Below are 25,336 nucleotides of genomic sequence, written 5' to 3' on the forward strand. Positions count from 1 at the left end.
ATGGTGCAAGTTTTGTCCGTGGAGCATACAACGATTAATAAAAAAGAAGACGCGTTTATTGAGTAATCGCATAACTAATTACACATGTAAACGGAGTAATCGTATTATTGGCATAAACCGACAATTGCTAGTAATCGTGTTTCTCATGGTCAAGTAAACGTACCAATCACCTGTGTGAGAGACTGAGTGGTGCGTGTCTGTCGTTACGGTGATGGTGCAGCTATGATTGCTAACGCGCTGAGGGCAGAGAATAAGAGAAATGTAGCTAGAATCCACACCTCAAACAAGATAACCTAGACGCAAAACTGTACGTCCAATCCAAAATATAAGGATATTTTCCGAGACCCAAGACTGCCGAAACCAGAGATATTCTTTATATGTCTGTGCAGTCAGAAATACGACTCTACCTGCAGTTTCAAAAACGTGTTCCTTTTGCTTTCCTGGTGCTTGTTTGTTTGGTTGCCACGGTGATGGCGCAGCTGTGATAGCTAACGAGCTAGGCAGAGAGAAAAACGAACATTTACCTATCATCCACACCTCAAACAAGTTGACCTAGACGCAAAACTATACGTCCAATCCAAAATATAAGGATATTTTCCGAGACCCAAGACTCTGCCGAAACCAGAGATGTCCTTTATATGTCTGTGCGGTCAGAAATACGACTCTATCGGCAGTTTCAAAATCTTGTTCCTTCTTGCTTTCTCTGACTGATTTTACTCACCTCTCCATTGAAGTTAGTGAGATAATTTGAAAGGCTGCTCTCGCTTCAAGGCTCATAGCTGAAAATCTGTAAATGTGAGCTCTTTAGTAGTTACATTGGCTGAAAGAGGACAATTTTTCCTACATTTTAAGGTATAACTTGTTTCTGTAAGTTAAACTATATGAACGTTAGAGGAATTTGTTTGACAAATTAGTTGAATATCAGAAAAAGAGCAGCCAGCAGAGTGTGCCACTCTGCTTGCTGCTCATTCATAAAAATCAAGAAGGAGCAAACATTTTAATGTATTTCAAACTGTCATAATTCAAAATTGGCTGAGTATTTGAAAAAGCTGAATCATTTGGGAATAGCTGAATGTCTTGTGAACATTTTAAAGGTTGAATGGTGTCTCTAGCTGAAAGTAAGCTGAAGTAGTTACGTTTGAAAGAGGAGGAAGCTTTTTAATGATTTGAAAGGATTTACCATTACTTTTAATGGGAGAATAATTTGCACAAAAACCTTAATGTCTTAAAAAGTATAAAAGTGAGAAATACCAAAAGTCATAGCCATCATCTCCTGAAGGAGCTGAACGTTTTGATACAAAAGTTGTAGGAATCGGTTAAAGTATGCAGAACGAGTTAAAGGCCAAAAAACGGCGGAAGAACTAAGAAGTTGAAAAACAATAGTGAGAATGCTGAACAGCATTCTCACAATAAAGAGAAACAGGAAAACAATAGTGAGAATGCTTAACAGCATTCTCACAATAATAAAGAGAAACAGGAAAACAATAGTGAGAATGCTTAACAGCATTCTCACAATAAATATATATGTGAGATAACAAAGGTTGCGCCCTTGCCGAAGGCAAAGCACACCCAATTATGTGTGTGCACTGTATTTAAGACCGGACATTGAGGACCTGATCAGTTCCCAAACTGTCTCTATCTCCACCCAAAGGATTTGTGTGTTGCCTGAGGTGTTCCAACTGTTCGTCACTTGGTTGAAATTGGTTTAGGGGAACCACAACTCTTTGTAGCCAGTCAAAGGCAAGTGCAGCCACCCCCTGGTCAGCCACCCACTGGAACTGGCTGCTCCAAATATACCTTGGATACCAGTGTGATGTTGCAACTGTTGTGTCAGACAGCCTTGCACAAAAATGATATGGTGACATGTGTATCTGGCAGTCCTCAGGTCACGTTTTATACGAGCCAGGTAAACGAAGTGAAGAGCTCAAAGATGCCTTTCGTTGTTGCAATAATGATTCCTTCATTTTCTATATAGATATGTAAACAAGGAGTGGTAGACCTCCGTTTCAAGTCTTATTGTCAGGTACACAGAACACGTCAGACTGGGCACTGACATTTTTGGGACAAGACAATGCAAAGCAACCTGGCATAACATAATAAGTACTTAGATTACATCTATGATAAGCTAAAAGAAAAATGATAATAAATTATAAACCTCCTAAATATACAAAATAGTATACAATATATTAGACCTCTAATACAGATAATGACCTATACTAACCTTAGACCTATACTAACCTAAGACAAGTGGGGTACAGTTAGTGTAATATTGCTGATAGTGCAACCAGTAGCTGAAAGTGACAGTGTGTAAGGTGACTAGTGAGAAATGCATCACTGTAAGGTGGCTAGTGAGAAATGTCCATGTAAATGTTGATTCAGAAGCCTGCTGGCCCTTGGATAGAAACTGTTGTTCAGAAGGCAGCGGGGTAGAGACTGAAAGATGGGTGGTAGCAGTCTTAGAATCCTGCCAGCTTTCCTGAGGCATCGTGTGTGGTAGGTGTCCTGTAGGGCTGGGAACTTCCTGTCGATGATAAACTCAACAGACCTGACCACAATAGGTAGGACCTTGCGTTTTTTTTGTCACGCCTCTCCAGACATCGCCCCACAGTCTTTCAATGCGTTGATTATGAGTGCTCCCTCGGGTTGATCCTCGGAAGACATCCATGAAGAGACAAATGGCGTTGTTTTCCCCTCCATAGTCACATCTGACTCTGGATGGGACACCAAACTGGGCGACTGCTTCCGAAAACAGGTCCATTACAATGTCACTTCTATTGTTGTTAGAAGCCTTCAGGAAAACCACCAGTCGGCTGAACCCATCGATTCCTCCATGGATTACAATCCTCCACCTAAGAGATGAAGGGAAAATAAAAGATCTCACTTGCACATCTTATTTTATAAATAACAAAAATATGAACGGCTTGAATGCAGCTAAAATGATTTGTATACATTTCTGTGCAACATGTTGGGCGTTTAACAGAAAGAAAAGTCCTAACCTCTATTGCATTTATGTGAAGCTGAAAATCTTATTTTAAATTCAAACTTCATAAAATCAGCTTGTCATTTGCTAGGGACACAGTTAGGGCAAATTAACGAATCACAGTAAAACAAGCCACTTACTTTATGAGCTTGTGGTTGCCATCAAGATGCCACAGCGAATTTGACCCTGCCACTCGATATGTTCTCCTCCGAAGCCTGTGGGACATACTCCGAATAGCAGCACCTTCAGATCAAGTGCATCATCTGGTCTGTGTAGCGACCTCTAAAAGAGAAATTGTATGTACTGTCTATGGAAGACAATGTATACATATTAGAACTTAGATACATTTTTTACATTCATCCCTTATAGTAACTCTGAACAAAACAATGTGTTTAAGGAACAGTGACAAGGCAGCTATGTGGTACATGCGCATGACAGTTTTTTTCTCCAAAGATATGGGATATGAAAGAGTTCTAGCTATCACAGTATATCAATTTCTTTATGAAATGTATAGAAAGGGTAATTATGCAGTGTTTCATGTGCTTTGTAAAGAAAAACAAAATTGTGTATGGCTCAGTGAGAAATGGGTGACATTATTTAGATCTCTCCTGAACTAGTCCTTCAATTGACACATACCTTAACCGTCGGTTCACCGTTCTTCTTGAGACACCCAAGATCTCCACAATCTGTTTAGCAGAGAAGTTAGGACAACAACATCTGCAACTGCTCTTGGGCGATTTGGTAAACCGGCCTTCCTCCAGTCTGTCCTCCCATTCGAGGTACGGTGAAACCAGGAGCAACTGCAGTTCAAGAGAAAAATGTTAGAGGCATCGTGTTTTGAATCTTGCTTCTTCAGATCATGTTTAAATATGACGAGTACATTACCACGTTGTTGTTGCTGATCGTTGGCTTCCCGAATTAACTCGCTGAGCAAAAGCATTTCATCAACCACTTCAGTTTGAAGCAGTCGCCCTCTGCTCCAGCGAACGCTCGTCGCCATGATCTCCAACCTTTAGCATGACAAAATATATTAGTGGTAGGCTAACTACAACAAAGCTTGTTAAACAACTCTTTGAGATGCTGGCTTCAGTAACATAACCGCATTCAGTAACGCAATACTCGAAGCCTTATAAGGTCTAGTTTAACGGCGTTAATTTGAGCTTGCTCATTATTAAAGAGTTAGCACTACAAGTGTGATGACGAGTGGTAGGCCAACTACAACAAAGCTTGTTAAACAACTGTTTAAGATTGCTGGCTTCAGTAACATAACCGCATTCAGTAAAGCAATATTCAAAGTCTTATAAGGTCTAGTTTAGCGGCGTAAATTTGAAGTTGCTCATTATTTAAGAGTTAGTTAGCACTAAGTGTGTTGGTGAGAAGTCAGGAACCCAGGAGGACAGGACTAGCCAAACAACTATTCAAAACAAGTATATTGGCTTAACGTTGCTAATTGAAAGCTTACCTGGTTAGAACAGTCTGTATAGAATCCTGGTCATCTAAGGACAAATGTCGGGTACATGCTTCAAAAGTTACGAAAGTGTGGTCTCATTTTATGCTATTTGCCTCCACCAGAATTCGAAATCACACACAGTGTTCGTCTTCTTCTTTGGTTATTTTAATGGAGGTTAGCAAACAAGGTATAGGTGCATCATCGCCACCTACTGGACTGAAGTGTGATACAGGATAAACCGCACAATTTTTCTTCCCCACACAAATGGACTGTCCCAAATACTAAATGATAGCTACATAAGAGCCCACATGATCACAGTAGAACTACGTACAGCCGAGCGCAGACACTAGGTCAAAATGGGGGGTGGCTATGTTGGTCCCAACCAATAGCATGGAAGCATAGATGGTCCAAACGTGTATAGACGTCAAAAACGGCCGTGTACAGACGTCCAAACGTGTACAGACGTCAAAAACGGCCGTCTGTACACGAACGAGAATTCAGACGTTTTGGCACAGTTGGCGTTCCATAATATATTAAACAATATGAAATTTAGTCTTTGGTGTTTTGAAATTACACCAAATTTATTTCGGATTATTCCAACGGCAGAATAGAGGCGCTAGATGTGCGTAAACGCGCATAAACGCTATTTAGAGGTGGATAAACGCTATTTCCGAATTTCGGGAGGTGCGTAAACGGCGTTTACGTGCGTTTACCCCCACTACATCCCTGCCCATACCGGAAGTTGTACCTACGTCGGACTTGACTTCGGGCAAAGCAGCAAATCGGTGAAAAGGAAATATAAAATATACAATCGGTAGAAAATAAGAACTGCAGAGTTGGGATTCGGCGTCTATATCAAAGACCAACTTCTTCCCCACGGTAGTAGTATTTATTCAATTTCCGACGTTATTTGACAAATCAGGGGCAACACGAAACAGAGCTAGCAGCTCCTTATGTGGAGCTAGCTGATAGTACTAGTTGCAAGCAAAGTTACGTCGATATAGCTAGAGCTAGCTAGCGAGAACCGTTTAGCTCATTAGCAAGCAAGCTAACTCCGAGCTATATCCAACCGGTCTGTTTGTCTTCGGAGTTTCGCTGTGGTACAGCTTAGTTGGCGAGCTGTATTACGCAGCCCGGTGGCGGTGAGTTACATACCGCTAATTAAGATGGTAATAGTTAGTGTAGCTACCTATTTCATTTTCGATTTGATCGTTAAAAATACCGCGGAACCTATCCAGACGAGGTTGGCTTAGAGCTACAGTAGTAGTGTTAGCTAGCCAAATAGCTGGCAAGATATCACCTAACACTGGCCTACCTAGGTACTGTAGCCAGTAAGGCTATTTACGTTTGCTTGTTTGATAATTGTAGGTAGATCACTCTCCAAATAGTTTCTGTTCAGATGAAAGTAAATCTCTCAATGTTTACTGGCAAAGCAAGTTAGCGGATGTTGGGATAGTATGCTTCTCGATTTTCAACTGTAGCTATAGCTTAGTAGTCTAGCTTCATAACTGGCAAATACTGGCCACCGAACCACTTACTCGACGTTTGTTTCCATCACACAGATCGTTGTCTTCACATTTTCTCCGAAAACGTTGAGTTCTTATTCCTGTTTTCGGCCTGGTTCTGTGTAACTGGGAAGAATACACGCTTCTACTATACCCCAGAGAGAGTGAGGAGGAGTGAGTGTTTGAGACCCACTCTCTCCATGTGTGTGACTATGGGAGACATTAGTGATCTGGACCGACAGATAGAGCAGCTACGACGCTGTGAGCTCATCAAGGAAAATGAAGTCAAAGCACTTTGCGCCAAAGCCAGGTACTGTTATATATTTATGTAAGAAGATGGTTAGCTGTAACGTCAACTATAGCACAAAGTGAATGGCTGGTTACTTTACTTTTGATTGTAGAGACAGTTAATTGGTAATCAGTCCAGTTTCTGTGTGTTTTACAGGGAGATTCTGGTTGAGGAGAGTAACGTTCAGAGGGTAGACTCTCCCGTCACGGTGAGTATTTCCAGAATTTATTGACTTGGATCATGCCTAAAAAACAATATAACTTAGAAACATTTTATGCACCCCAAATTCTTTCTACTTGCAAACTTCTCAGGTGTGCGGCGATATTCACGGACAGTTTTATGATCTGAAAGAGTTGTTCAGAGTAAGTCTAAGCGCCTCTTTCTGAACCCATGAACATGTTCTGTGTTCTACTGAAATTTTAGCTCAGAGTATGCAACAACATGCACTCACTGGCCACTTTATTAGGTACACCTCGCTAGTACCGGGTTGGACCCCCTTTTGCCTTCTGAACTGCCTTAACTCTTCGTGGCATACTTTCAACAAGGTGTTGGAAACATTCCTCAGAGATTTTGGTCCATATTGCATTTACATTTATTCATTTAGCAGACACTTTTATCCAAAGCGACTTACAAGAAAGAGCTTTACAAAAAGTGCATAGATCAATGATCGTAAACAACGAGAGACCATTGTGTTCCTGGAGGAAATAAACTAACATCTGATACAACAAATATTTCTTAAGTACCTTTGTAGTCCCGGAACAAGTGCATATGTAACAGGGTTTGCTCGTTTAAAGATATAAATACTTAATGTATCAAAGTCTCGGGGCACCACCCTAATATTGGTTTAGGACATTAGGGAATCCTATGTTTAATATGTAATAATCAGTCTCATCTTTAGGAATGAATTCGTTCTAAGTATAGAGCCAATCGTAACATCAGTGAACACGCACGTCAAAATATCTTTACAATGAATGTATTCAAGTAAGGTAAACAGATCTTATGAACAAGTTAGATTATGGGTTTGATATGAGAGATTGGTTTCAATGAACAGAATGAAATGGTCTAACTTAAAGAAAGACAGAAATTGTGCAGTCAATGATTACATCCTTACAAATCATAAACAGAGCTCACGCCAATGCCATGTCGAGGAGGAAAGAGCGTTAGCCATAGTTACGTTTGATCAGGGGTTGATCAATGAGATTGAGGGCGGTTTGCGCCAAAGGTCCATTTGAAGACTCTGAAGTCAAAGCGCAGCTGCGCAGGGTCATGTGACTGAGTCTGCGGGATCTCAGTGAAGTCGCAATCAGAATTGCGTTTTTGGTTCTTCTGTTGAAACGTCCAGATAGTGTCGCGATCACTATAAAGTTGAATCTCAGGATAAGCTTGGCGACGTCCTTGGAACGCCAATCCTGATGGCGTTCATGCCATGGTCGGTTTCGCTGGAGTCAGAGATTGATGGTCATCTTAGGGCTTTATACAGTTCGAGGGAGGACCCGTCTGGGGTCAGATGTGGATTGGGGGAAGCTGGGTTCTCAACTCCCCCCTCCTTCCTTCACACCTACCAAAGGTGTGATCTGATTTCTGGCTGGTTCATTCGATTGTTCAAATATTGTTCTGGACATCTTGGTACAGTTACAAAATATAGTTGAATGATTGTTTTATTATGATAGCTTTGTGTAGATACCAAGAATGACGTAGTTATCTTTCAGGAAGGAGTTGTTACTAGAATCAAGATTTCAGTGAACACAACATTAAAACAAAGTAACAAACATGGCACAAATATCCCTCTCATAATTCTCCACCTTGTACTCTTGTGGTAAAGGTGAAGTCTCAAGAACTTTCCTCAAAAGTTCTGATCAAGGTATGTTCTTTGTTCAAATCGCCGCCGAAACGGATAGCAAATGGTCGCTGGAGACGTGTTGTCTAAATCAGGCCCTTTGAAGCTTGCAAGCTAGCAGGAGGGCTGATTAGGTAGATTGGGGAGGTCCCCCCCCAATTCTATGGTTCCTTTTCATCGGCGTTTGGTGGGTAATCAGCATACTGAGGGTGTCACAAGGGCTGATTAGGTTTGTCTGATGTGATTGAATCACTCTTCAGGTGTGGCAAGATGTTGACTCCGTTTGGTCTTGCGGACCTCACTACACATATTTAGCCTTTTCTTGAAGGTGGAGAGACAGTCAGTAGCTCTGATGGGGGTCAGATGGCTGAGCGGTTAGGGAGTCGGGCTATTAATCAGAAGGTTGTTGGTTCGATTCCCTGCCACGCAAAATGACGTTGTGTCCTTGGGCAAAGCACTTCACCCTACTTGCCTCGGGGACAATGTCCCTGTACTTACTGTAAGTCACTCTGGATAAGAGCGTCTGCTAAATGACTAAATGTAAATGATGGAGGTGGGGAGATGATTCCACCATTGGGCCAGACAGGAGAAGAGCTTGGGTTGGGAGCGGGCTCTCTTCAGAATCAGAATGGGATGTATTCGCCATGAACGTTTGCACAGACAAGGAATTTGCTTTGGCAGGAAGGTGCATACAATAAACATATAGGGACCTAAAATTTAAATATGTGGACTATCTATACTAAGGGTACATAAACTAGCAGTACTAAGTGGAATTAGAATTAAATAAAATATACAATAAAATAAAATCTAAGTTGCCGTAATTTACAATATAAAAATACAAATATTACAATTGAGAGGTGAGACCACCAGACGGTTGTCAGAAGAAGACCGTAGGTGGCGGGTGGGGGTGTAAGGTTGGACGAGAGACTGTATGTAGTCAGGTGCAGTCCCGTTCACCACTCGGAAGGTCAGTACCAGGGTCTTGAATCGGATGCGGGCCGTGATGGGTAGCCCATATTGACATGATAGCATCACGTAGTTGCTGCAGATTTGATTTCGGCTGCACATCCATGATGCAAATCTCCCCTTCCACCACATCCCAAAGGTGCTCTATTGGATTGACAAGTGAACTCATTGTCATGTTCAAGAAACCAGTTTGAGATGATTTGAGCGTTGTGACATGGTCCATTATTCTGCTGGAAGTAGCCATCAGAAGATGGGTATACTGTGGTCATAAAGGGATGGACATGGTCAGCAACAATACTCAGGTAGGCTGTTGCGTTTAAACAATGCTCAATAAGTACTAAGGGGCCCAAAGTGTGCCAAAAAAATATCCCCCACACCATTACACCACCACCAGCCTGAACTGTTGATACATGGCAGGATGGATCCATGCTTTCATGTTGTTTATGCCAAATTCTGACCCTACCATCTGAATGTTGCAGCTGAAATCGAGACTCATCAGAAAAGGCAACGTTTTTCCAATCTTCTATTGTCCAATTTTGGAGAGCCTGTGCGAATTGTAGCCTCAGTTTCCTGTTCTTAGCTGACAGGAGTGGCACCCTTCTGCTGCTGTAGTAGGGGTGGAACGGTACACAGAAGTCACTGTTCGGTTCATACCGCGGTTCAGACATCACGGTTTTGTACGAGTTCGGTACAACGGAGGGAAAAGCAAAACAAACCAGGTTCCTCTACGAGTGAATACGGCGCATTGAAGATGACATGTAAATTCCGATTGCGTCAGTAATTTATTTGGCCCTATTTGTATGTGTATCTAATGGCTGGTTAAGCACTGTAGGGAGAAGTTAAAAAAAAATGTTTTGTCTCGTTCCAGTGATTGGCACACCTGGGTGATGGCGTCGGATATTTTTAGTCATTTAGCACACGCCAGATGCGTTATATGCTTAGCATGTTAGATGTATTTCCAGTCACATACCCTACAACCAGTGATGTGCGGTGATGTCAGTAAGAGGCACGGGAAAATTTGTACAAACTTTTGACTGGTACTGTACATGTTGAAGAATACAGGATCGAAGTGCACAAGTGAGTTTTTCGCTTGTCGTCCGCAGTGAACGGACAGTAAAAGCACTGCTTATTAAAAACAATTTTTTATTTGATTATGCGTAACTGCTACATTCGTCATCGTAACGTCTAAACAATTGCAATAACACACATATTGCATATACAGTGAGGAAAATAAGTATTTGAACACCCTGCTATTTTGCAAGTTCTCCCACTTAGAAATCATTGAGGGGTCTGAAATTGTCATCGTAGGTGCATGTCCACTGTGAGAGACAATCTAAAAAAAAATAATCCAGAAATCACAATGTATGATTTTTTTTAACTATTTATTTGTATGATACAGCTGCAAATAAGTATTTGAACACCTGAGAAAGTCAATGTTAATATTTGGTACAGTAGCCTTTGTTTGCAATTACAGAGGTCAAACGTTTCCTGTAGTTTTTTACCAGGTTTGCACACACTGCAGGAGGGATTTTGGCCCACTCCTCCACACAGATCTTCTCTAGATCAGTCAGGTTTCCGGCCTGTCGCTGAGAAACACAGAGTTTGAGCTCCCTCCAAAGATTCTCTATTGGGTTTAGGTCTGGAGACTGGCTAGGCCACGCCAGAACCTTGATATGCTTCTTACGGAGCCACTCCTTGGTTATCCTGGCTGTGTGCTTCGTGTCATTGTCATGTTGGAAGACCCAGCCTCGACCCATCTTTAATGCTCTAACTGAGGGAAGGAGGTTGTTCCCCAATATCTTGCAATACATGGCCCCGGTCATCCTCTCCTTAATACAGTGCAGTTGCCCTGTCCCATGTGCAGAAAAACACCCCCAAAGCATGATGCTACCACCCCCATGCTTCACAGTAGGGATGGTGTTCTTGGGATGGTACTCATCATTCTTCTTCCTCCAAACACGTTTAGTGGAATTATGACCCCAAAGTTCTATTTTGGTCTCATCTGACCACATGACTTTCTCCCATGACTCCTCTGGATCATCCAAATGGTCATTGGCAAACTTAAGACGTGCCTGGACATGTGCTGGTTTAAGCAGGGGAACCTTCCGTGCCATGCATGATTTCAAACCATGACGTCTCAGTGTATTACCAACAGTAACCTTGGAAACTGTGGTCCCAGCTCTTTTCAGGTCATTGACCAGCTCCTCCCGTGTAGTTCTGGGCTGATTTCTCACCTTCCTTAGGATCATTGAAACCCCACGAGGTGAGATCTTGCATGGAGCCCCAGTCCGAGGGAGATTGACAGTCATGTTTAGCTTCTTCCATTTTCTAATGATTGCTCCAACAGTGGACCTTTTCTCACCAAGCTGCTTGGCAATTTCCCCGTAGCCCTTTCCAGCCTTGTGGAGGTGTACAATTTTGTCTCTAGTGTCTTTGGACAGCTCTTTGGTCTTGGCCATGTTAGTAGTTGGATTCTTACTGATTGTATGGGGTGGACAGGTGGCTTTCTGCAGCTAAAGACCTCAAACAGGTGCATCTAATTTAGGATAATAAATGTAGTGGAGGTGGACATTTTAAAGGCAGACTAACAGGTCTTTGAGGGTCAGAATTCTAGCTGATAGACAGGTGTTCAAATACTTATTTGCAGCTGTATCATACAAATAAATAGTTAAAAAATCATACATTGTGATTTCTGGATTTTTTTTTTAGATTATGTCTCTCACAGTGGACATGCACCTACGATGACAATTTCAGACCCCTCCATGATTTCTAAGTGGAAGAACTTGCAAAATAGCAGGGTGTTCAAATACTTATTTTCCTGACTGTATAAATCACAAGAATAAACAGTAAAAATACAAATACAAGTTTATTAAATAAAATGATTTAATAAAAATGTTAACATTTGAATTTTGGCAGGGTAGGCAGTGCCTACCTTGCCTACCCAGACTGCACGTCACTGCCCACAACTGCTGAACAACGCCGACACACAGTGCTTGTCTTATCCACCACTCTCTCGCCTGTACTACTGTAACTGAATGGGAAACCAAAGTTTTCCCAAACTTGCAATCTTAAAACGGCCGGCGGGTCCTCCATCTCTCGTGGGTCGCCACCACTCGCCATACTCGTCCTTAGTGCTGCTAGCTAGCCTATCTCTGACTCACGGCGGCGCCAATCAGAGCTTCAGAGCTACAGATTAGATAGAAAGAAGAAAGAACACGAGTATCTAACAGTCGTTCCGCATTACATTAATTTGCACGCAAGTTTTATTTATTTTTATACCATGTATTCTCCGTGTAATTTCATGCACCGAACCGTGACGCCCGTACGGTTCGCTACGAATACATGTATTGTTCCACCCCTATGCTGTAGCCCATCTGATTCAAGGTTTGATGTGTTGTGTGTTCAGAGATGGCCTTCTGCCTACCTTGGTTGTAACGAGTGGTTATTTGAGTTACTGTTGCCTTTCTATTATCTCGAACCAGTCTGCCCATGCTCGTCTGACCTCTGACATCAACAAGGCATTTTCGTCCACACACCTGCCGCTCACTGGATATTTTCTCTTTTTCGGACCATCTCTGTAAACCCTAGAGATGGTTGTGTGTGAAAATCCCAGTTGATCAGCTGTTTCTGAAATACTCAGACCAGCCCGTCTGGCACCAACAACCATGCCCCACATTCAAAGTAACTTAAATCCCCTTTCTCCCCCATTCTGATGCCCGGTTTGAACTTCAGAAAGTTGTCTTGACCACGTTTACATGCCAAAATGCATTGAGTTGCTGTCATGTGATTGGCTGATTAGCTATTTGTGTTAACAAGCAATTGAACAGACGTACCTAATAAAGTGGCCGGTGAGTGTATTTGTATGTGTCAACCAGCATCTCTCCATGTTACGTATTGTTTTGTTTAAAAGTTGTTAACATTACCGTTAGCTTTGTTACAATCAGCTAGATCACATTTCAATTATACACCGCACTGCAGTTTATGTAGGCTATAATGCTAAATTCTGCTGTTTTGTTGATTCATGTTGTAAAAATCTGCAGGTCGGAGGTGATGTTCCAGAGACAAACTACCTATTCATGGGAGACTTTGTTGACAGAGGTTTCTACAGTGTGGAGACATTCCTCTTGCTTCTAGCCCTTAAGGTACAAAATTTAATATAAAATTGGCAACTTTATTTAAAGACAGGCAACTTCCTGGAACTACTATTTTGTACAATATCACTCTTATCATACAAAATTGGAATAGCCTACCAAGACGATGATAACATTTATAAAAAGCTTATATTTCACTCTTTGAACAATACTCATTGGATTAAAGTTGTCAGCCTGCTAATGCTTCAACTGATTAAGCTCCAACCATAAACTAGTTTCTAAAGGTATGTTTTCACTTCCCTGCCCTATCACTATTTTCTCCCCTCCTCTAGGTACGGTATCCAGACAGAATCACCCTAATCCGGGGGAACCATGAGTCGCGGCAGATCACCCAGGTCTATGGCTTTTATGATGAGTGCCTTCGCAAGTATGGCTCAGTCACCGTGTGGCGATACTGCACCGAAATATTTGACTACCTGTCTCTCTCCGCTATTATTGATGGCAAGGTACGGCCCTCTGTCAAGTTTGTCTCCCTTTCTGATATTGTGGCTATAGACTACACCACACACCCACATTTTCTGTTAATCTATTTGAAGCGCTTCATATAAAGGAACCAGTCTGTGGAGTCTTAGTCCAGCTCATTTAAATGTTACCTCTTCTGCTTATTTTGCTTTTTATACACTCTTGACAATTAAAACAATACCCTCAATTTTCTGAATTGGATTTCTGTTATCCAACCAAATCTTCTGGCTATGGCTCTTATCCATAATGGCCAACTAATGTGTCAGAAAAGAAAATACCAACTAGAGCCTGCATTTTTAGCTAGTGAGAATACTATCTTAATACTAGATGTTTATAGCTTATCATGCAGTTCTCTGGTCATCAAACAGCTGTCCTAGATCCACTTTTACATAAATTGTAATACATTTAAAAAAGAAAATAAATCCTAAACCTAGGTGGCTTTTGGAAATATTGGCAAATTGTCAAACTTTTAGTTATGTTTATTTCTCTGGTTTAAATGATCAATTTAAATATAGATGGATTAAGGCTTTGCCCTAAAAATTGCACTATTAAATTGTTTGTCTTTCTATAATTCCCTGATACTATTGGCCATATAGGGGTATGTGTACATCGCGTATACAGGCACCTATTTTTGTTGAACCTCTCATTCCAAAATCATGGACATTCATATGGAGTTGGTTCCCACTTTGTTTCTATAACTGGCTCAATTTTGTTTTGCGAAGGCTTCCCAAATTCGTTTGATGGTGTTAAGGTCAGTGTTCTGTGCAGGCCATCTACGGTTTTGACACAACTCAACAACACATTTCTGTATGGACCTCTCTTTGTACTGAAGAGGTTTTATTTAATGATGTTGAGGTTTGAATGGGGGCATTACGAAGTGGAAACAAGAAAGGCCCTTCTCCAATTTGTTGGCAAAAATATTGATGCACAGAATTGTCTAGAATTACTTTTTTTATGCTTTGCATGAATATTTCCACAGGTGGAACTAAGGGCTCAAGAAAAAAAAGAAAAAAACAGCCACTATTGTTAACTGGCTTGATAATGCCCCCATGCACAAAGCAAGATCCATCTGAGGCCATTTTTCATTGAATGCTTTATTTTATTGCATTTCTTTCTACAGTTTCATTGAAAATGGGCTTTTCCTTTTGTACAGATTGCGGTTCTGCAGCATTTTCTGCAGTATCCTTTCTAACATCCTTTTTTCTATCCACTAGATTTTTTGCGTGCATGGTGGCCTGTCTCCCTCCATCCAGACCCTGGACCAGATCCGAACTATTGACAGGAAACAGGAAGTGCCCCACGATGGACCCATGTGTGACCTGCTGTGGTCAGACCCTGAAGGTATAAAACCTGCACAGTGGGCCCCCATAGTTTGGTTGTTTGACAATATAACACTGTGTTGGTGTTTTTTGTTGTTGACATTAATATATATATATATATATATATATATATATATATATTTTTTTTTTTTTTTTTCATCATTTTGGCTCTGTATACCACCACAATGGATTTGAAATGAAACAATCAAGATGTGCTTTAAGTGCAGACTTTCAGCTTTAATTTCATGGTATTTACATCCAAATCAGGTGAACGGTGTAGGAATTACAATACATTTTAAATGTGGCCCCCCCCTTTTTAAGGGACCAAAAGTAATTGGACAATTGGGGGCGGCTGTGGCTCAGGGGGTAGAGAGGGTTGTCTGTTAATTGGCGGTTCGATCCCCGACTCCTCCCAGGCCATGTGCCGAAGTATCCTTGAGCAAGACTCTGAACCCCAAGTTGCTCCCGATGGGCAGGCCGGCGCCTTGCATGGTAGCTCGCTGCCGTCGGTATGTGTGATTGAGAGTATGAATGGGTGAATGAGAGGCAAACATTGTAAAGCGCTTTGAGTACCGCTAAGGTAGAAAAGCGCTATATAAATGCAGTCCATTTACCATTTACCAATTGGCTGCTCAGCTGTTCCATGGCCAGGTGTATGTTATTCCCTCATGGGAGTTTGTTATTTCATTGACAAGGAGCAGATAAAAGGTCTAGAGTTCATTTCAAGTATGGTATTTGTGTTTGGAATCTGTTGCTGTCAACTCTCAATATGAAGTCCAAAGAGCTGTCACCATCAGTGAAGCAAGCCATCGTTAGGCTGAAAAATCAAAACTAACCTATCAGAGAGATAGCAAAAACATTAGGTGTGGCCTAATCAACTGTTTGGTACATTCTTAAAAAGAAAGAACGCACTGGTGAGCTCAGCAACACCAAAAGACCCGTAAGACTACGGAAAACAACTGTGGTGGATGGCAGAAGAATTCTTTCCCTGGTGAAGAAAAACCCCTTCACAACAGTTGGCCAGATCAAGAACACTCTCCAGGAGGTAGGCGTATCTGTGTCAAAGTCAAAAATTAAGAGAAGACTTCACCAGAGTAAATACAGAGGGTTCACCACAAGATGTAAACCATTGGTGAGTCTCAAACAGGAAGACCAGATTAGAGTTTGCCAAAAAACATCTAAAAGACCCTGTACAGTTCTGGAACAACATCCTATGGACAGATGAGACCAAGATCAACGTGTACCAGAATGATGGGAAGAGAAGAGTATGGAGAAGGGAAGGAACAGCTCATGATCCAAAGCATACCACCTCATCAGTGAAGCATGGTGGAGGTAGTGTTATGGCGTGGGCATGTATGGCTGCCAATGGAACTGGTTCCCTTGTATTTATCGATGATGTGACTGCTGACAAAAGCAGTAGGATGAATTCTGAAGTGTTTCTGGCAATATTATCTGCTCAGATTCAGCCAAATGCTTCAGAACTCATAGGACGGCGCTTCACAGTGCAGATGGACAATGACCCGAAGCATACTGCGAAAGCAACCAAAGAGTTTTTTAAGGCAAAGAAGTGGAATGTTCTGCAATGGCCAAGTCAATCACCTGACCTAAATCCAATTGAGCATGCATTTCACTTGCTAAAGACAAAACTGAAGGGAAAATGCCCCAAGAACAAGCAGGAACTGAAGACGGTTGCAGTAAAGGCCTGGCAGAGCATCACCAGGGACGAAACCCAGCGTATTTTGATGTCTATGGGTTCCAGACTTCAGGCTGTCATTGACTGCAAAGGATTTGCAACCAAGTATTAAAAGTGACAATTAGATTTATGATTATGTTAGTTTGTCCAATTATTTTTGGTCCCTTAAAAAGGGGGGGGGGCACATATAAAATGTGTTGTAATTCCTACACCTTTCACCTGATTTGGATGTAAATACCCTGAAATTAAAGCTGAAAGTCTGCACTTAAAGCAGATCTTGATTGTTTCATTTCAAATCCATTGTGGTGGTATACAGAGCCAAAATGATAAATTGTGTCAATGTCCAAATATTTATGGACCTAACTGTGTATATATATATATATATATTAATCTCTTTGTCTTGGTCTTACCGTTTCTCTCTTCCACTATTATTCTCAGACACCACAGGATGGGGGGTTAGTCCAAGAGGGGCAGGCTACTTGTTTGGTAGTGACGTGGTGGCCCAGTTCAACGCAGCCAACGATATTCACATGATTTGCCGGGCCCACCAGCTGGTCATGGAGGGCTACAAGTGGCACTTCAACGAGACAGTGCTCACTGTGTGGTCTGCACCCAACTACTGCTATAGGTGTGTGTGAGAAAGAAACATTTTGAAAAGTTGTGAACCAAAATCATGTACTGTTCTTCAGTGTTTGTCAGCCTGTCATTTTAAGCAACTTGACATACAATTGTAACCGTCTTTCTCACACAGATGTGGCAATGTGGCGGCCATTTTGGAGCTGGATGAGCACCTGCAGAGGGAGTTCATTATATTCGAGGCAGCTCCACAGGAGACCAGAGGCATCCCTTCCAAAAAACCAGTGGCTGACTACTTCTTGTGAGCTCTCATAGGACTGCGTTCTAGCCCTTATTTTTATTTTTTTATGATGCCTGTGTGTTGGTTCCACCTCTAACCAGCCCTCTCCTGAACTTGCCTCTTGATAGTCATTTGAAGCTATCATACCTGAGTTGAAATCATTTTAAATCCTTTTGAAGACATTGAACACTAATTTGAGCCTGTCCAGAATGCCAGGTGGGCATAGTTTGGACCGTAGGACTATTTCCATGGTTCAATTGTGTCAGATGAGCTCCAATAATCTTTAGTGAAATTAAAATATTTGATCTGTGCCTGTAAACTATACCGTGCAAATTAAATGGACTATTTAGTGATCACCATAATAATGACTATCCAGTACTTATCAGAGTGAGTCAAGTGTTGAGGGGTGCATTGCTCATCTTGAAACTTGGCCCAATCCTGTTGGAATTTCTCTCCAGCTCTCTGAAATGACCATTGCTCAGCTGTTTTTTTCTGTACCCCTCAGCATCCATTCACCTTTCTCCCTCCCCTTGTAGATTAGTCAGACACTTAACAGCTACCTTACCTTGTAGTATTTTTTTTTTAATCCAATAGATGAGGGATTCCATGAAAAATAGTGTTTTATATTCAGATGTTGGATATTTCTTGGCTGGAACTTCTATTATGCATAACCTTTTTATTGTATTCTTCCAATGCTTCTTTTATCTTTGATTTTGTATAATTGTTGCTGTCAGTCCTCACTGTCATTATTTTAGTCATATTGTCTCCAAGCATTTGTATTTAATGCAGCTTGGCACCTTCATGTCTACTTAAAGGACAAGCAGATGTAAATGGTTAAATGTTTCTCTCATCCACCTTGTCAATGACTCCAGTCTGCTCTTTAGGATTTGGTCAAAGTTTGATATTGTAATAAAATCTTTTTGTATCAATATGTCTTGAGCATGTCCGTTGATTGAGAGAGTTTTGTAAGTCATGCAAATTGCTGATTTTTACTGAAAGGCACGTGGAGGTAGAATTTATAGGCCAGACATAAAAATGCACTAAACCAAGACAGTTAATGCTTAACATGTATTCAGTCATTTGCATGTTTAGTTTTATTTCAACAAGAAAAAAAGTTCAAATGGTTATGAAGGCACATTTTGCAAACCAATCAAGCATGCTGATACTATAAAGTACAGTCACACACACAAATGGGTTGTAACTCTCACTAGCCTTTGACCTAGTTTTCAGTCTAGAGTTAGTGTACTGATCAGAAAAAAAGAATGGCCTTTTACTTTTACACGTATATTGGTGTTTGGAATTAATATCTTGGAGATAAATACTCAACTAAGCTATAGTATCTTTTTAAAATGGAGTGCCGGACATTGGCCGAATGTGTAGTCAGCACTACCTGTTCCTTCAAAGTAAAAGTTCTTCTAACTCGAGTAGCCTAATATAGGTAATCTATCAGTTACATTGTATTCAAGTTTATAAACTTGCCAATTACTCTTTATTGACTTGGGAGTTCGCCCTTCCAACTTCATTCAATGCATCTACTATTTCATAATTGATGTAAGGCCTACTGATATCTATAAATAAACTAATGCACAGATGCTGTAGTCATGTTTTCCATTTATATTTCTATCAGTAATATTATAAGATCACAGCAATTATAATTTTTATTGGCCTGTTAGTGTGGTGGTGTTGCTGTAAATGGTTAGCTGAAGATGAAGGTTGAAGATGAAGATGAAGGTTGCATGGGCACCCGGGATGCGGAGATAGCCGTCGTCGGGTAACAGAGGTAGACATGCGTATGTAACAACTGTAAAAATATACACATGATGGTGTAGCACCTCTAACATGTATTAGAACGATAGCTATATATCTATTACCTAGGCTCTGAGCAGTAATTGACAAGACTCACAAGGAGACTTTACTTTTTTTTAAACAAAACAGCTGGCAGGTTTATTACACAATCACTGAGCAACACTATTCACAAAATTGTTTTATCTTGCATTACAAAATACCCCAACATAAAATAGAGCTCTTTGATTAGAAAAAATAGGAAAACAAATTAGATTGTCCTTGGGCAAATGGAAAGTCACTACCCGGGTAGTAAACCAAAAACACATTCAAGTGTTCCTTATCTGGAATCCATAGAATCCAGTATCCGAGATCTGGATACAAATCTGTTCAGTCACTCGGCAGGAAAGGATCCGACACAGCTGGCCACTGTGTCCAAACGTTCCTCCTGTAGGATGTCGTTCACTGAGACAGGCTCACCATCGAAGTCGGTATGGTTTGGAACCAAACTAAATCCAGGATAAAATAAAACCAATCTGTACGTAGTAGTACAGAATGAATAAAACAATTATTATAATTTCTATTTCCTTTTCCATATATGGTATCCTATGGTTCTTTTCACAATAAACCAGTTACACATTTAAAACCATTAGCTATGGTTATACGAGAATGGTTCAGATCACCCTATGACTATGCTCCATACCAGTCTGTTTGACTAGAGACCATAGTTTTCATTGGCAAAGCCAAAGCATGGTACAAAATCAAACAATAGCATTTCCAAATTTATTTTCCTAAATAAATTATGTTCCCTACGGGATTAATGTCCAGAGCAAGAGATGTCTGCGGAGGGCACACAGCATCGAAATGGACAACTCTCACCCCAGCCACAGACTGTTTGCCCTCCTCCCCTCTGGGAGGCGCTACAGGGTCCTCCGTTCCCGGACCAGCAGGTTCAGGAACAGCTTCATTCCTACGGCTGTCACTCTACTAAACTCCACGGGGATAGCCCCCCACCCCCACCTCCACCAGTGACTGTACTTCCCCCCCTCCACCCTGGCTTGACTGTCATCACGCACTCCTGCAGCACTGAACATTGCACTTATACTACTACTACATTGCACCTGCACTTTGCATACTTATTTACACTTCTTATTCATTGCTGCTATTCTTGTCCCAATTGCTGTTTGTATTTACTGTCTATTTGTGTCTATTTGTTCACTTATTGCACTTTACACATGCCATGCTCTGCACTTTTTGCTGTTTTTCGACGTACTGACTCGTCTTCCCCAACTTCTCCAAGGACTTCCTCAATGTCAGTTGTCTGTACTCCTTTTTTATTATCCCCATCTTCTAGATCACCATAATCCAACAGAGGAACATCATCATCTTCCAGAGTGATATCTGGCATCACCTTGCCTGGCTCAGGCAAGATCTCCACATCCTCAGTAGGAGATTGTTCAACAGTAGTCTCTGGCTGGAATTCTTCGACTTCTTCAAGACATGCCTCTGCTCCTTGTGCCAGCAATCCCAACTCATTACCTGCCGAGAGCTCCTCTGGAGACTGGGATTGTAATTTCCTTTCTCAAGTCACTTTCTCCGGAAAGATGGGCAGATGTATTCAGATTCTTTTGGATGTTGTAAACCTTTGTGAACCTCTCCTCAGTTAAAACTGAGGATTTCACAGTAAAGACGGTGTATTCATCTTCAGACTCACAATCTTCCTCTTGCTGCTGAGGAGAACTTTGTCGTGTCCTGGGACGATGTATGGTCCTTGGCTGATCTGGTTCATCTTCTTCAGCTTCAGAAAATTTCCCATATGGTAACAGAAGATCCCTGTGCAGAGTGCGAATTGGACCATCTTGATTTACTGTCTGAACCATGTAAACAGGTAAGTCTCCCATCTGTTTTAGGACACAGTACACAACAGTTTCCCACTTGTCTGCAAGTTTGTGCTTGTTCCGCAGCCAGACGTTCCTCACCAGGACTCTGTCCCCCACTTCCAGGGTAGATTCTCGGACCCTCTTATCAAAACAGAGTTTGTTTCTGCCAGCAACCTTCTGTGAGTTTTCAGTGGCTGTTTGATAACTCTCCTCTAGCCGAGACTTGAGATTCCGCACATATTGTGAGTGAGATGCTGGTTTCCCCTCTCTGACAGGTAAACTGAATGCAATATCCACAGGCTCAGCTCATCAGCTCATATGGGCTAAACCCTGTAACCTCATTTCTGGTACAGTTGTAGGCATGTGTGAGTGGTTTTACAAAGTCCCGCCAGTGAACCTTTATCCTTTAAGGTACCCAACATACCAAGAAGGGTGCGGTTGAAACTTTCAACCGGATTTCCTCGCGGGTGATAGGGACTTGTTCGCCCTTTCTTGATACCAGCTATGGCACAGAGCTCTTTAACCCTTGTGCTGCCTTCGGGTCACATGACCCAAAGGTTCATAACGAACCATCGTTGTGTTTACCCAATTTTACCCAATACAAAAACAAATAAAAATAATTTTCTTTTAACCATCGCAATGTGGGGGGTCTGAGACAGCCCAACGGTTAAAAGAAAATGATTCACTTTGTTTTGGTATGCGGTAAAGTTGTCGCAATACGACGGTGGGTCACAATGACTGATGGGTCAGAATGACCCGAAGATAACACAAGGGTTAATAGTACGAGACTCAAAGTTCCTGCCCTGATCACTATGTAAGCGTTCGGGAAACCCATAATGCACCAGAAATTGCTCCCACAGGCACTTTGCAACAGTAGTATCCTTTTGGTCTTTGGTAGGTATGGCTACTGCGTATTTTGTAGTGATCTGTGATGACCAGGATGTATTTAGTGTTGTGGGTGTCAGGCTCAAGGGATAAGAAGTCCATACAAACCAATTGCATTGGCCTAGATGTCTGAATACTGACAAGAGTTGCTGCTTTTTCAGGCAGTCTTTCTTCTGACACATCGGCCACATGTTTTGATCTTGTACTCGATGTTGGCAGCCATCCGTGGCCAATAGAATCTCGACCTTACTAATTCAATTGTACGCTCTATCCCTATATGCCGCATGTCATCATGAAGACAAGTGAGTGCAATTGCCATAAGTGACTCTGGAAGTACGAGCTGATAGGATGTTTTCTCTTCACACTGACGATTCCTGTACAGAAGACCATCTCGTATTTCAAGACGTTTCCATTCTTTAAGCACCAGTTTGAGGTCAGGGGAGTCAGGACTGATGTCAATGGGTACTGTTTCTCCAGATTTTAACCAGTTAATGACATTCTTGATGATGGGGTCAGCTTCCTGTCGTTCTCTGAGTTCCACTTCACTCAAGGTGGGTACAGTTTCATGTCCTATTAAGTCTTCTTCACCATAGATGTCTGGTACAGCCTCTGCATGGAGAGCCAGGGATTCAACCAACGTAAAGGAAGGTAAGTAGTTGTCATGTTCTCTTAGAAGGTGTCGGTCACATACAGCTGTAACCACATCTGCAGGTAAGTTTAGATGGTCTGCTGATGATGCTAGATGATGTGATGTGAACTGTTTTATCCTTTCTTTCTCTTCCAGTTCAGCGTCATCATCAACCAACATACCATGGGGTCGCCTAGAGAGGCCGTCGGCATCCCAATTGCTCTTTCCAGCCCTATACTTGATGTTGAAATTTAATGTGGAAAGGGCTGCAAGCCAACGATGACTGGCGGCATCTAGTTTAGCTGAGGTGAGTATGTAGGTTAATGGATTGTTATCCGTTACGACAGTGAAGGTATTACCATAGAGATAATCTTGGAACTTCTCTAGGATTTACCATTTTAAAGCTAGGAGCTCCAGCTTGTGTGCTGGATACATCGACTCGCTACTTGAAAGGCCATCCTGCTCCTGGTATAAAGCAGCTCCTAAACCAGTAGTGCTAGCATCTGTGTGCAAAGTATATGGTAGCTTTGGATTTGCAAACCCCAGAATTGGAGGGGAGGTCAGCTTTTATATTATACACTCAAAAGCTTCCTGACAAGCAGGTGTCCATCTTTCTGCAAACGGCTCTTTTTGTCACGGCCACAGCCGTGCCTCCCCCAGTTTCAGTTTTTTGTCCTGCCCTAGTGTTTCCCCGTCATTGTCTTCACCTGTCTCGTTAGCGTCATTGTGTCCACTTGTGTGTCGTTTGGGTGTGTATTTAGGTTCCTGTTTTGTGTCCAGTCTTTGTCTTGTCCTTACCATACCTGTCTGTGTGAGTACCCTATCTGTTCCCGTTTTTGTGAATAAAACCCTTGTTTCTGCCATGCCTGCCGTCTCCCCTGCGTTTGGGTCCAACCCCACCTCACGACGTGACTGAAGGACAAGACCACAAATGGACCCAGCAGAGAGTTCCCCGAACCCTTTCCTAGGGACCCGACTTGCTTTTGGTGGACCCCGAAGCCTGCAGCGGAGGGCCCACCCCAAGTCCTGGTTCCTACCCCGGCTCCAGCCCCAGCCTGAACCCCGACTCCAGCCTCGGTCCTGCCCTGTGCCCCTGCCTCATCCTGAGGTTGTGCCGCCCTGCGCCCGGACGAACATGGTTGCGCCGCCCAGCACCCAGAGCACCGAGGCTGTTCCTGCCGGGGAGTCTCGGCCACCTGCCGCCGGTACCCAGCCCCGTTACTGCCCTGTACCCCAGCCTCGGTCCTGCCCTGTACCCCAGCCTCGGTCCTGCCCTGTACCCCAGCCTCGTTCTTGCCCTGTGCCCCAGCCTCGGTCCTGCCCTGTACCCCAGCCTCGTTCTCGCCCTGTGCCCCAGCCTCGGTCCTGCCCTGTACCCCAGCCTCGGTCCTGCCCTGTACCCCAGCCTCGGTCCTGCCCTGTGCCCCGGCCACCTCCTCCGCCCGAAGACTCCTGGCCGCCTCCTCCTCCGCCCGAGGACTCCTGTCCGCCGCCTCCTCCGCCCGAGGACTCCTGGCCGCCGCCTCCTCCGCCCGAGGACTTCTGGCCGCCGCCTCCTCCGCCCGAGGACTCCTGGCCGCAGCCTGCCACCGTGCCCGCGCTCCCAGGCGCCCCCTCGTCCGCGCCCCCTCGTCCGCGCCCCCTCGTCCGCGCCCCCTCGTCCGCGCTCCCAGGCGCCTCCTGTCTCCTGTGCCCGTCCTGCCCCCGGGTGGTTCCCTGGACCTGCTCCGGCCTCCGGGCCGCTGGCCTTCTGCCCTGCCTTCGGGTCGACCCCCGGACCTGCCCCGACCCTCTGCCCAGCCTCCAGGCCGGCCCCCGGACCTGCGCCGGTCCTCTGCCCTGCCTCCGGGTCGACCCCCGGACCTGCCCCGGCCCTCTGCTCTGCCTCCGGGCCGACCTCCGGACCTGCCCCGACCCTCTGCCCTGCCTCCGGGTCGACCCCCGGACCTGCCTCTGCCCTGCCTCCGGGCCGACCTCCGGACCTGCTCCGGCCTTGTGGGACGTCCGGTGACGTCCCTTGAGAGGGGGGTACTGTCACGGCCACAGCCGTGCCCCCCCCAGTTTCAGTTTTTTGTCCTGCCCTAGTGTTTCCCTGTCATTGTCTTCACCTGTCTCGTTAGCGTCATTGTGTCCACCTGTGTGTCGTTTGGGTGTGTATTTAGGTTCCTGTTTTGTGTCCAGTCTTTGTCTTGTCCTTACCATACCTGTCCGTGTGAGTACCCTATCTGTTCCTGTTTTTTTGAGAAAATAAAACCCTTATTTCTGCCATGCCTGCCGACTCCCCTGCGTTTGGGTCCAACCCCACCTCACGACGTGACACTTTTGGGTTGAAATACAGCCCTTTACACGTTGTCATCTTCTGACCTTTTTTCAGAGGTGGGTATCCAGAATTGAGATTGTTTAGTGGTTTAACTATTTTGGAATAGTCCTTCACGAAACGACGATAATTCTCCAAGTTTTTCCCCTTACACCCCCCCCCGGGACGAAGTTTACTACTGCCGCCCCCCTCCCCCGCCCGCCGCGCCTACCAAGTACACGGAACGAATGGCACGAACACAATCGCAATACCTTTTTCATGCCAGCAGAGGCCGCCAAACACATAAAATGCGGAAAATGCCGCCCCTCTCTTCATGGCGCCTTCATGCTTGAGACG

General features: G+C 43.4%; 1 protein-coding gene and 1 long non-coding RNA gene across 5 annotated transcripts; one reads left to right on the forward strand and one right to left on the reverse strand.

Annotated features, from left to right (window-relative positions):
- Positions 1–1,519: 1,519 nt before the first annotated feature.
- Positions 1,520–4,613, reverse strand: LOC134038016 (uncharacterized). The gene is made up of 5 exons (XR_009932630.1): positions 4,443–4,613; positions 3,866–3,990; positions 3,617–3,780; positions 3,121–3,287; positions 1,520–2,849 (listed from the first exon to the last, which is right to left on the reverse strand). It is a non-coding gene; the product is annotated as an uncharacterized LOC134038016 (long non-coding RNA).
- A 542-nt stretch (positions 4,614–5,155) lies between these two features.
- ppp4ca (protein phosphatase 4, catalytic subunit a) lies at positions 5,156–17,811 on the forward strand. 4 transcript variants are annotated; one of them, XM_062453130.1, is made up of 9 exons: positions 5,156–5,309; positions 5,993–6,245; positions 6,381–6,432; positions 6,536–6,586; positions 13,068–13,169; positions 13,451–13,624; positions 14,855–14,981; positions 17,091–17,280; positions 17,404–17,811. In XM_062453130.1, the coding sequence occupies exons 2-9, from the start codon at positions 6,136–6,138 to the stop codon at positions 17,531–17,533; spliced, it is 936 nt and encodes a 311-aa protein (XP_062309114.1). In that variant the 5' UTR covers positions 5,156–5,309; positions 5,993–6,135; the 3' UTR covers positions 17,534–17,811. The 4 variants fall into 4 exon arrangements, with proteins under 4 accessions (XP_062309114.1, XP_062309129.1, XP_062309123.1 ...); XM_062453139.1 differs by having other exon boundaries at positions 5,196–5,312; XM_062453145.1 differs by lacking the exon at positions 6,536–6,586.
- The last annotated feature ends 7,525 nt before the right edge of the window (positions 17,812–25,336 follow it).

This window comes from Osmerus eperlanus, chromosome 2, assembly GCF_963692335.1.
Source record: "Osmerus eperlanus chromosome 2, fOsmEpe2.1, whole genome shotgun sequence".
Taxonomy (NCBI): domain Eukaryota; kingdom Metazoa; phylum Chordata; class Actinopteri; order Osmeriformes; family Osmeridae; genus Osmerus; species Osmerus eperlanus.